Consider the following 12,177-nt stretch of genomic DNA (forward strand, 5'->3'; position numbering starts at 1 on the left):
GGTTTCTCCTTACATATTTTGACTTGAACATAACTTGAAAGGCTATAAATCAAATAGTTAGCTTGTGCTGCCTCAGTTATCTCAACAGATCAGAAAAGAGTTTTGGATATTGTGTGTTGGTCAGTTCATCATATTAAATGCTATATATGCTGACAGAGGCAACCATAAAATCCACATAAGTAACTATGGGACTTCAAATATGTTATTTTTCTAACTGGGATCATGTTCCTTCTACTCTTTGTAGATATTTCCTAATCCTTCAAGTATCCACTTAAATTTCACCTGGCCAGAAAAGTCTTTACTGACTACTTTATTTTAGACAATCTCCTCCTCCATTCCTTATCACTCTAAACAAGTCATTTGTTTCATTATCTTATCCTAATGTAATTTGTATTTAATGGTTCATTTGTTCGTTTACATTCACATTATACTCTATCAACACTATGAATTTATCATTGAACTCCTCATGCCAGGGCCGTTTTTGTCTAGTTCATTAATATATACCCAGTGTCCAATACAATATGGCTATATAGTAGAAGCTGAGAGTCTCTATTACATAAATATATAAGCAAATGAACTTATACATCAATTAGCAAAAGATATATATATACACACATATATATATATACACACACACACATATGTATGTGTGTGTGTGTGTGTGTGTGTGTGTATACATAATAGGTTGTTACTAAGGAAACACAAGGAACTCTTAAGATATGAGAAAATATGCAACATAGTTAAGGGCTCCAGACTGCTCAGTAGGTGAAAAAATAATAATGAGGCAAATTAAGAGATGCAGAAGGATGTTTCGATTAGCAATCAGAAAAATAAAAGGAGATGCATAATCAAAAGAAGGACATCTTTCAGCATAGTTCCTTCTTCCTTCTCAGTTTGTTGGACCTTTGTATGATGGAAATTAGTCATGTCTTTGATGACATTGACTATCTCAAGTATGGTAATTTTTTTTTTCTCTTTGTCCAATATTCTAGTCTCTAGCTTGTTTTGAAACTTACTTCCCATCTCCTTTTTAGGGAATTTTCAGCAACTTTTTGTAGTCTTCTATGCTTGTGTGTGTGTTCACACAGCAACTCCCTGGTCATAAAGAAACCCCCCTCCAATATCTACCTTTACCACACCACTTTTATGTGGCTAATTCCTTCTTTTCCTATAGATGTAAATTTATGTGTCACTTGTCTGGGAAAATATGCGTTGGGTGCACTTGTTCAGGCCTCTTTAACTTCTGTGCTTCTCCAAAAGTGGCACTCACTGCACGGAAGTGTAATTCTTATTATTCATCTATTCCTTTCAATAGACTGAATGCTACAAGCACAGGACAATGTCTAGTCTGTTCATTATTGCATCCCTAACTCCTTGCACAGCATCTGCAACATATTAGGTGTTCAGTATATATTCCAAATTAATTAATAAAATAAGAAAACATTTAGTTATTTATGCAGCTATAGCAGGTTTTTTTTTTTTTAATTTTTTTTTTTCAGCGTTTATTTATTTTTGGGACAGAGAGAGACAGAGCATGAACGGGGGAGGGGCAGAGAGAGAGGGAGACACAGAATCGGAAACAGGCTCCAGGCTCTGAGCCATCAGCCCAGAGCCCGACGCGGGGCTCGAACTCCCGGACCGCGAGATCGTGACCTGGCTGAAGTCGGACGCTCAACCGACTGCGCCACCCAGGCGCCCCTATAGCAGGGTTTAAAAATGTCAATTTCTACTCACTCTTGCTAGTACAGAATATTGACTTTTATTATATCTGATCAATTAGCATAAAAACAGTATCTTTTTTTAAACTTTAAATCAGTTTATTGAAACAGTAACACAAAACACTTGTCTCCCTGACACCTTCACCTCCTCACCCAATCTGGATCTTTCTCCCTTCTTCCCCTGTTAGAATGAGCTGTTCAGTGAAAACAGAAAAGGGCAGGCCACTTGTACACCCACAGTCCCACCCCTAAAACCTATGGAGCAGGATCTCAGACACTACTCAGAACCAGTTGAGAGAGGAAGGGAAGTCAGCACTATACTCAGGCTGGCAGAGGCATCTAGTTCCCAAGAACAGATTCTCATACAAACCCCTGGCCATGAGTTGCTATTCCTCTTCCTCTCTGCTCTTTATGACCCTAGGAAGGAGACACCTTGGGGCCTGGGCCTGCATCCAGGAATAAGAACTCTTGGTTGTGATTTACAAATTGGAAGTTTGGCTAGTGTTTTAAGGCCAAGGCATCCCAAAGAAAGCCCTGATGGTGGGAGTGAACTTCAAAGCCCCTATTTAAAATGCATTGATAGCATTAAACAGATAAAACCAGTCTAACCAAATGCCAGAATAACACTAAGCTGTAAAAAAGGAAGGGGACAGACTTGGTTTCTCCAGACCAGACACAAATGCACACAGAGGAGCCTAGGCGGAGTATAGAAAAACTCAAGTATAGAAAACATAGCCCAGGGGCTGAAAAGCCTATATTCAGGAGTCCCTGGGTTGACAGGAAGAAAAGAAAATATGCAAGTCTTAAAAACCAAAATAAGGAAGCCCAACAGCAGGGGAATCTGAACTTGACAGTGCTATCCACAAATCCTCCAGTCTTTGCCTCTGGATCCAGACAGTCCCTCCCCCTCTAGGCAATGTACTCCCCTAGGATAGATAGAGCACATCACACAGTGCAGTTTAAAAAGCTTCTAATGCCAGTTCATAAACATTTTAATTTACTATTGGTGATTATATATGAAGAATATATTTATATTGTTCTTTTTGGGAAAACAATTTCAACTAGTCAACTCAGAGAACACAATAGGCAACCCTCACTCTGAGCCCCTCAGTGTCCTTCCCTAGACATCATGAAACCCCCTCCATTGTCCCAGGGCTGCCTAATTTTTTCTCTCCTCCAACTGTGGCTCTTGGGTAAAACATCCCCTATGGCCATTAATCCTCATCAGACAAGTTCTGGTCCAGGGGTAAACCATGAACATCACATATGGCCCAGAGAGAACTCAGGAATGGTCTGGATGCACAATCTCAAAGCCCTGAAGGTCTTCAGGAGTGGACTCTGTCTTCCTGGCCCTTCCTGAAGCACATGAAGACATAGTTCATTTTCACCTTCTCTTCAGAAAACTCTGGCATTGCTAACAATCCTTCTTTGCTCCCATCAGCTGAGACTCTATTTGGGATTTCTACAAACAGGCTCTGGACGGACAGGGCTGCATCTCAGGAAGACTTTCACCTAGGTGACCTCATACTGGAAGTGGACGATGCGAGGCTTTCCATGGGTCACATGGTGCTTCTTGTCCTTATACATTATAGCTCAGAGAGAAGTATCCTTACCTCCCCTTCACCCACTGGGATCTTTGACAGTGGCTGAGGGGCATCAGGAGTACCACAGAGGCCCTGGAACAATGTGCCTGTGGCACTGGAGCTGTGGACAGTTACTCAAAGGCAGAATACTACTGTCCTGGGTGTTTATTATCCTTGGTGGTTCTGCTCAGGGTGGGAGTTGGTGGCTGCATAGAGTGGGTAGGTGGATGAGACGGTGGGTGTAGGTTCACACAGTCTTGGGTTCTGGGCGATCTCTGAACACTAAATCCCTGTCAGGCCCTGGCCCAGAGTCATCCTTCTGCCACAGTGAATACCTTTCTCCAACTCAAACACTATCTTGATTTAAGAAGTGTGGGTAATTTTTGTTTTCTTTTTCATTTTTGCACTTAACTATCTGTTGCCTTTGGAACACTAACTTGTTTGTGTCTTTTGCTCATCTTCCTAGTAAGAAGTTATTTATTTGCTCTGTTTCTCCTAAAGACAAATGAACAAGAACAAAAAAAAACCTGCCTCATATCTGTTAGAATGGCTATTATCAAAAAGACAAGAAATAAGCATTGATGAGGATGTGGAGAAAAGAGAACACTTGTGTACTGTTGGGGGAACTATAAACCAACGCAGTAGTATGAAGGTTCCTCAAAAAATTAAAAATAGAACTATCATGAGATCCAGGAATTCCACTTCTGGGCATTTATCCAAAGGAAACGAAATCATTACCTGAAAATATATTTGAAACCTCATGTTCATTTCAACATTATCTATAATGGCCAAGACATGGAAACAACTTAAATGTCCATCAGTTGAAGAATAAAGAAAATGTAATATATAAATATATATGAATATTCAGCCATAAAAAGGAAGGAAATCCTGCCAGTTTCAACATGGATGAAACTTGAGAGCATTATGTTAAGTGAAGTAAGTCTGACAGATAAATGTCACATGATGTCGCTTAAAACTGAATCTTTTTGGGGCGCCTGGGTGGCGCAGTCGGTTAAGCGTCTGACTTCAGCCAGGTCACGATCTCGCGGTCCGGGAGTTCGAGCCCCGCGTCAGGCTCTGGGCTGATGGCTCAGAGCCTGGAGCCTGTTTCTGATTCTGTGTCTCCCTCTCTCTCTGCCCCTCGCCCGTTCATGCTCTGTCTCTCTCTGTCCCAAAAATAAAAAAATGTTGAAAAAAAATTAAAAAAAAAACTGAATCTTTTTTTAAGATTTAAAAAAATTTTAAGTAATCTCTTCACCCAACGTGGGGCTTGAACTTAGAACCCCAAGATCAAGAGTCTCATGTTCTGATGACTGAGACATCTAGACACCCCATAAGTGGAATCTTAGAAATAAAATGAAACATAGATACAAAGAATTAATGGTTATCAGAGATGGTGATTGAGGGGTGAGATGAGATGAGTAAAGGTGGTCGAAAAGTACATACTTCCAGTTATGAGAACTGGGGATGTAATTTGAAGCCTGGTGACTATAGTTAACAGTACTGTATTGCACATTTGAAAGTTGCTAGGAGAGCGGATTTTTAAAAGTTCTCAACATCATGAGATGTTGTCACCATCTGTCACCATACAATATCATTACAATGTTATTGACTATATTCCCTATGCTGTTCACCTTATCATAGTGAACATTGAGTAATGTATAGAATTGTTGAATCACTGTGTTGTACACCTAAAACTAACATATCACTGCATGTCAACTATAATTCAATAATAAAAATTTACAAAATAAAAACATCCCTAAAAAAGTTCTCATCACAAGAAAAAAAATGTAGCAATGTGCGGTGATGGTTAACTAATTGCAATCATTTCAAAATATATACATATATCAAATCATTATGTTTTTTACCGAAAACTAATAGAATAGTATATGTCAATTGTGTATCAACAAAAAATAAAATTAATAAATAAAACCCTGCTAGATATTGGCCCAATTTCTTAGTTTATTTAAAGAACTGACTCTTTAGGCACCTTGGTGACTTGGTTGCTTCCGACTTCAGCTCAGGTCATGATCTTGCGGTCTGTGAGTTTGAGCCCTGTGTCAGGCTCTGTGTTGACAGTCCACAGCCTTGAGCTGCTTCAGATTCTGTGTTTCCCTCTCTCTCTACCACTCCCCTGCTCATGCTCTGTCTCTCCCTCTCAAAAATAAATATTTAATTTTTTTAACTAAAGAACTGACTCTTTAAAAAATTCTTGTTTACACTATTTTTTTTCTGAAAAAATTTTCTCTAATTTCAACTTGTCCATATTCCATCTACTTTAGAGTAGTTGACCATTATTTTCTGTGTTTGGTTTTGTTTCGCTGTGTGATGGAGTAGGTCTATTATAATGTTTTCAGTTTCTTAAGTCATACAAGTATTTATCAGCACATACATATGCCATGCCAGTCCCTACGTTAAACATCAAGGAATTGATAAAAATGACAGATACAGTTTTTATTTTTAAGTATGTAACAATCCATGAAGAGAGAAAGAAACTAAAAATATTTTTTTTTATTTTTTTTTCAACGTTTATTTATTTTTGGGACAGAGAGAGACAGAGCATGAACGGGGGAGGGGCAGAGAGAGAGGGAAACACAGAATCGGAAGCAGGCTCCAGGCTCTGAGCCATCAGCCCAGAGCCTGACGCGGGGCTCGAACTCCCGGACCGCGAGATCGTGACCTGGCTGAAGTCGGACGCTTAACCGACTGCGCCACCCAGGCACCCCAGAAACTAAAAATATTTATAAACAGCCTGTGTACATTGTGTGAACAGTCTGGGATGCTGCTGTAACACTGGGAGAACATGGCTGTGCTTTTGAAGGCTAGAAAAGCATTTCCACCAGAAGCGGTGTTCATGAGTCAGATGAAGGCTCAAGGTGTAGGGGGACATAGAAAGCTTTTCAAGCAAAGGAAACACTAAACTGTATACCAAGTTTATTTGAAATACATACGTCCAATTTAATAATGATACTACAAAAGTCTTTTTCCTCTCTAGAATAGCTTAGAGCAGGTGGCATTATATTTTATATTAAGTTTTAAAAGGCGCTTTTTCCCTCCATGAATTTAATAAAATGAAGTTCATTACAGTGAAATATGTGTGTGTGGTGTTTGTAAAAAAGTGACATTCCAGGGGCACCTGGGTGGCGCAGTCGGTTAAGCGTCCGACTTCAGCCAGGTCACGATCTCGCGGTCCGGGAGTTCGAGCCCCGCGTCAGGCTCTGGGCTGATGGCTCAGAGCCTGGAGCCTGTTTCCGATTCTGTGTCTCCCTCTCTCTCTGCCCCTCCCCTGTTCATGCTCTGTCTCTCTCTGTCCCAAAAATAAATAAACGTTGAAAAAAAAAAATTAAAAAAAAAAAGTGACATTCCAGTTGACAGAACAGATAAAATGTATCACATTCTGAGAAATTAGGAACTCTTTCCCAGCCACAGCAGTCTAGAGATTCACCACACTGTCATCCAAGATGAATAACAAGGATTTGCAGTCCTTTCTGAATGACCTCTCCCAGCACCTTGTAGGTGAAACTTTTGGAAAATATTTGGCAAACCCTCCAACATTTTATTTATGCCCAGTATGAAAATCTAAGAAAGGTATTGAATGTTCCCACCCCATGCTGGGGCAGATAACTGCTGGACCAAATGTCATAAAATAACACTGATGCATGCTAGAAAGCCTCCTCCTTTAGGTCTGGCTGCCTCTGAGATAGTATAGGAGGTGAGCAGCCCTGCCCATGTGACTTGCTGGGGTCAGCTCCTCATTTATCATTATAAGGTCTTTCTCCTTCTGCAGAGGTTCAGTCCTCTAGGTCATGGGTGATGTGGTCGTGTCTGTGAGCTTGGGCAGCTTTGGAGTGGTTCTCCCTGTCTCTCATAGCAGTGAGCAAGGTGAATACAAACACAGGGGGTTAAGTGGGAGGTGAGGGACTGCCTGCCCAGTGACCTCTGGGTTTGACTGAAAGAAGTGTACAGGAGTTACAGTTGCTGCCAGGAGTCAAACCAGCAGTGAGGAAAGCAATAGGACATTAGACAAAATGACCAGCACCCTACCATGGCAGGAGTGACAGCTGTGGCCCTGCTCCAGAAGTGGAACATCCTGGATATCCCCATTATTTTAAATTTAAATGGGGCAGATTTGTTTTGATTTTGTAGAGAATTTTTGGGTGATGAGAAGTAAAATCTTTAACATTTCTAAAATTTCTAAACAGATACCTTGGCTCTGGGTAAGTTGGTGGCATCAAAGGTCACCCCTGCCTGAGTTACTGCAGAAATGCCTTGCCATGGGAGACTTCACAGTAAGTCTACTAACCTGGAGATGGATTTCATCTGAGCACGTGAGACTTCTTGAGCATTTTTAGCACCTGCATCTACCTATTCAGTTATGCCATTAAGTGTTAAGAATCCTAGCTTTCAATCCAGACTGTAATCCTTCACACAAACACAACTCTATTTACTTCTTTGGGGGGGGGGGATGTCACATATGTGTTCCCTTTGTTAGGTCTTTCTCCAGAAAAGATTCTGGCTTTAAAAAATGATCTTTTCCAATATTCTGAAGTTTGAAGGCTTTATGGCCATTTTAAAGGCCCATTTCTTGCCCCACTCCCTTGCAGGATTGAAAGCTTCATAATGAGATTTATCTCATCATTGCCCCTTACCCCCATCCTCACCCCATTCCACCCTGGGAGGGATTGCCTAGTGGCGATTTAAGAACTGCTGGATCACATATGTCCTAATAGGCAACCTTCCCACCCCAATTCCACCTCCCTCTCCTAGGTAGTCTCCTGTGTGTTCCTCTGACATCACTGTTCAAGAGAAGGCACTTTCACCTCAGTCCTTCAGGGAAGACCATGTTTCAATTCTTGGCTTCACTGCTAAGCAGTAATATGATCTGGTTAAGTCCATTAATCTCTCTGAAACAAAGTTTCTTGATTTATACAATCAGAATAAGATTGCTTCCTCTAAAAAGATTAATGTGAGGATTCATTAGAAAAATTAAATCCCCAGCCTGTGTGTGAATTTGCATTTTGGGGGTAGGGAGCTAAGAGTACATTCTGAAACATGGAATTTTAGGAATGAAATTAAAAAGCAGGAAGTGTGGGGCAGTTGTAGGCAGGGAGAGAAATGTATAGGGCCTGACTTATTCTGTGTGGATTCAAATCCTAGCTCCTCCTCTCACTAAGCTTTATGATCTGGGGAAAGTTAATTACATACTTTGTTCCTGTACTTCCTCCATGGTGCAGATATGGTAAGTGCCTGCTTGAAAGGCTGTTTTAAGTATTAAAGACAAAGAGAAAATATACATAAAGGACTTTAGCACAATGCCCCATTTTTAAGTGCCCACAAAAGTCAGCTAATTTTAATAAAATGTAGAAAATGTAAGAAAGGAACTGTAAATATCAACCCTTGTTTCTATGTGATGTGATTATGAACATTTTTGCTGTTTTTACACTTTTCTGTCTTTGTCAGTTTTGAGATGAACATGTAAGTTACATTTTTAAAAAACTTCACACATTTATGAGTAGCGATAGAGCAGTGCTTTTCCCACCCTATTAGATGAAATTACCATATTTGTACAGTTGGTACAATGTCTCATTCCCAATCCATACTACAGTACTAAAAAGATCGAGTACACTTTTCCAAAAATGATTGTATCACAAGAATCTTTAATGTTTACTTTAAAGTTTACTCATGGTGGGGTTGTATTTGTGTTTAGTAAACTGTGCCAAGTGCCCACATTGAGGTCGTTTCAGTTCACATCACTGCACTCCACATGGATGTTTACTGTGCCCAGCGAGGTCATAAAGAGGGGGGCCTTGACTCTCCTCTTGGTTAGGCCAGCTTTACTGGTGAGTTCTTCCAAACTCTCCAGAAGTAGTCTACCTAATACACATCATCCGTTCCATATAAAAGAATAAGATGGAAAATTTCTCAATGTATTTCATAAGTTTAGCACGTCTCTGGTACAAAAATTCAAGAAAGGTAGCACAAAAGCGAAAGCACCAACCGAGCTTACTTATAAACAAACATGCATAAATCCTGCACACTATCTAATAGTACTGAACTGAATACAACATTGCATTAAAAAGTATAAAAGCACTGTACTGAAAACTTAAAGTTACACGTGAAATACTGCACTGTAAATCCTGAATACTCTATTGTCCCACCCCCACCCCTCCACCGCCCTGGTGAGGGTCAGAAACCATTAATCTGCCTCCAGACCTTGCTAGTCCTCGGAGACACTGCTGCGGGGGCAGTGGGCAGTGGGATCAGCCTCCCGCAGAGCTCTGGCCTCCTCCAGAGCCTCTCTGTATCGGGAAGGCCAGGCCTGGGGGTCTTTCTTAAAGACCCTGGCCAGGAACTCCATGATTTGCATCTTGGTGATTTCACGGCTGGCACGGGAACCCCAGAAGAACTCGTACTCAGGTGGCTCAACGTGGGGTACGCGCTGGTATTTCAGGTAATTCTGTTGGACGAACTCCTCGGTGATGAGCTTTCTCACATCTCCAAAGGTGGAGTGCTTCTTCCAGGGCCGTAGCCCCAGGATGCGCAGCACGTTCCAGACGGCACTCTCTCTTGCACCGCGACCCTTCACATAGATGAGGCTCAGGATCATCAGCAGGAGGCCTGTCATAGGCATACGGTTGCTCAGCGCCACCCTGTCCAGCTCCTCCGGCTCAAGCGCTTTGACAAGCGAAAACTCCATCGTGTGCAGGCTAGTCAGCCTCAGGTGTAGCCCGAACACTCGTGCGAGGATGAGGCTGGTGCGTCTGAGAATGCTTCTGCACCATTTCTTGTAACTGCCGATGACATCCTTCACCATGTCTGGGAACCAGATGATCATTCTCTTCTGATCCTTGACCAACACGTACCACATGAGCTCGTGCGCCTTCTGCACCAGCTGGGCCGGGGCTGGTGGCGCTGGGCCAGGCTGGGCTGCTGGGGCTTGGTGGGCGCGGCCTTCCTCCGCAGCCTGCTGCAGGGCCTTCGGGTCTCCCTCCTCGCTTGGGGCCTGGGGCGGAGGCGAAGGCAGCGGGGCTTCGATCGGGCCTAGAGGAGGGCTCTCTAGCGCTGCGAGGGTCGCGGCCTGAGACGCGGGCTGGGAGGGCCCCCCGGGGACCCCAGGACTGATATGCACCTCGGAGTTGGAAGCCTGGGGTGCCGAGTCAGGGTCACACACATCCTTACTTTGTTCGGACATAACGGCTCCCTCTGACAAGGGCAGGGCCTTTGCGTCCAAGAGCTCTTCGAGACTGCGCTCCCTCCGCGGACTCCTGGAGAGGAAGTGCGCGTTGCTGCGCGCGGCGCCTTCCGCAGCAGCCGGGCGGGGCGGGGCGGCGGCGGGACCCGCCACTGCGCTTGCGCGTCCGCAGGCTGAAGGCTTGACCGCAGCAGGGGGGTGGGGCAGGGCTGGGAGCCCGACGGGGCGGTTGTGACTTGAGGCCCCACAGAAGTAGTGGGGAGCACCCTGAAATGGGGCAGCAGTGACCCGCAGTTGTCCCCTTTGAGCTGAGGAGGTGGTGGGAAGGAGGGGGGGGAGATGCAAGAGCACTGGAGAAGGAGCGCTAGAAAGTTTAAGAGTATAGATGGTAAGTTAAGTTTCTAAGATAAGTTTCTTCAGTTTCTTGGGAAATGTTTAATTGGGTGTATGCAGAATCACGGTAGATATAAAAGTCCCAAAGAAAGTTCTAGGCTGGTGTATAAACTTGAGTTTTGTGACAATGAGTGTGAGACTTTAAACCAAGGGAAAGATCGAGATTGCCCAACAAAAAATGTAAACTGAGAAGAGGTTGGCACAGATTCTAATCCTGAGAAATACCGATAAAAATTGGTGGAGTCTCTGCTACACGGGGAGGTTATAAAATGAGAAATGCAGAATTTAGTCAATCCATGTGCAAACAGAACTTTCTTGGATATGATAAACGAATGACATTGCTAGTGTTTTCATGGTCATTGATTTTGGTTTTCTTTTACTTCCCTCGGTTCACTTTGATTTCCTTTTAATTTTTCCATTAAGAACCCATCACACAAAGATTGTCATATTTATTAGAACAACCTTTTTTCCTTATCTGTCCAGCACCCTTCCTTCCCTAATGACAAAACTTCTTCTTGTCATGGGATCCCACCCCTACCCTCTCTCAGAAACTGGCTGGTCCTATTTGGAAGCCGCACCCAAATCGCTTCCAACTCTTTTTTTTTTTTCACATGGGTCCCCTAAAGTCATAACTGGCAATATCTCTCATGACCAAAGAGATGCTACATATTTATGGTCGTGTGTGTGTGTGTGTGTGTGTTGTTTTGTGCTGGGTTTTTTTTTTTTTTGTTTGTTTGTTTGTTTTTGTTTTTTTTGTTTTTTTAATTTCAGAGAACAGATCCACACTGAGCAAAAATGAAGTTGACACTCCCAGGGAAGCAACTATGAAGAAAGAGGTGGGTGTAAAAGCCTCTGAATCCAGGGTTCCTAAGGCTGATAAGGATCCCTGGTCTGAGCCAATGTGGTCCTTCAGCTCTTCCTGGGTTTCCTCAAGGGAACAGCTTCTTCAATATGTGCTGTCTTGAGTCTGTTATTTAAGCATATTTAAAGTATTGTCTTGACATTTCCAGAGTCCTCTTTGTATTTACTTGTATTAACGTTCTCATTTCACACTTTATTTATTTTTTTTCACAAGAAGATTGGCTTGGAATTGTTTTCATATTATTTTTCTATCTTTGGATTTTCATACTTGCTTCACCTTTGGCAGGACAATGCCTCCAGTAGATCTCCTTAACCTTTCATTTCACAGGGGTAATTCCTACAGATCGTTCAGATATGCCTTAGTTGGACTTTTTCCTATTTATCATTTTCTTTTTATTTAATATATGGATTTCTATTTTTTAATACATCT

The 12,177-nt window shown here is 42.4% G+C and overlaps 2 protein-coding genes across 2 annotated transcripts; both read right to left on the reverse strand.

The window, feature by feature from the left end:
* Positions 1–2,932: 2,932 nt before the first annotated feature.
* OAZ2 (ornithine decarboxylase antizyme 2) lies at positions 2,933–8,528 on the reverse strand. Its single transcript, XM_030320171.1, is given in 6 exon segments — positions 2,933–2,964; positions 2,967–3,035; positions 3,038–3,055; positions 3,058–3,224; positions 3,226–3,484; positions 8,507–8,528. Coding segments are annotated over 6 exon segments (567 nt in total).
* Positions 8,529–8,938: 410 nt separating this feature from the next.
* NDN (necdin, MAGE family member) lies at positions 8,939–10,588 on the reverse strand. The gene has a single exon (XM_030317561.1). It carries the CDS (start codon positions 10,491–10,493, stop codon positions 9,519–9,521), a length of 975 nt encoding a protein of 324 aa, XP_030173421.1. The 5' UTR covers positions 10,494–10,588; the 3' UTR covers positions 8,939–9,518.
* Between the last annotated feature and the right edge of the window lie 1,589 nt (positions 10,589–12,177).

The sequence above is a fragment of the Lynx canadensis genome, chromosome B3 (genome assembly GCF_007474595.2).
Source record: "Lynx canadensis isolate LIC74 chromosome B3, mLynCan4.pri.v2, whole genome shotgun sequence".
In the NCBI taxonomy this organism is placed as follows: domain Eukaryota; kingdom Metazoa; phylum Chordata; class Mammalia; order Carnivora; family Felidae; genus Lynx; species Lynx canadensis.

Coding starts and splice junctions, on each gene's coding strand:
- NDN (XM_030317561.1), bottom strand. CDS start 10,493: ATGTCCGAACAAAGTAAGGATGTGTGTGACCCTGACTCGGCACCCCAG.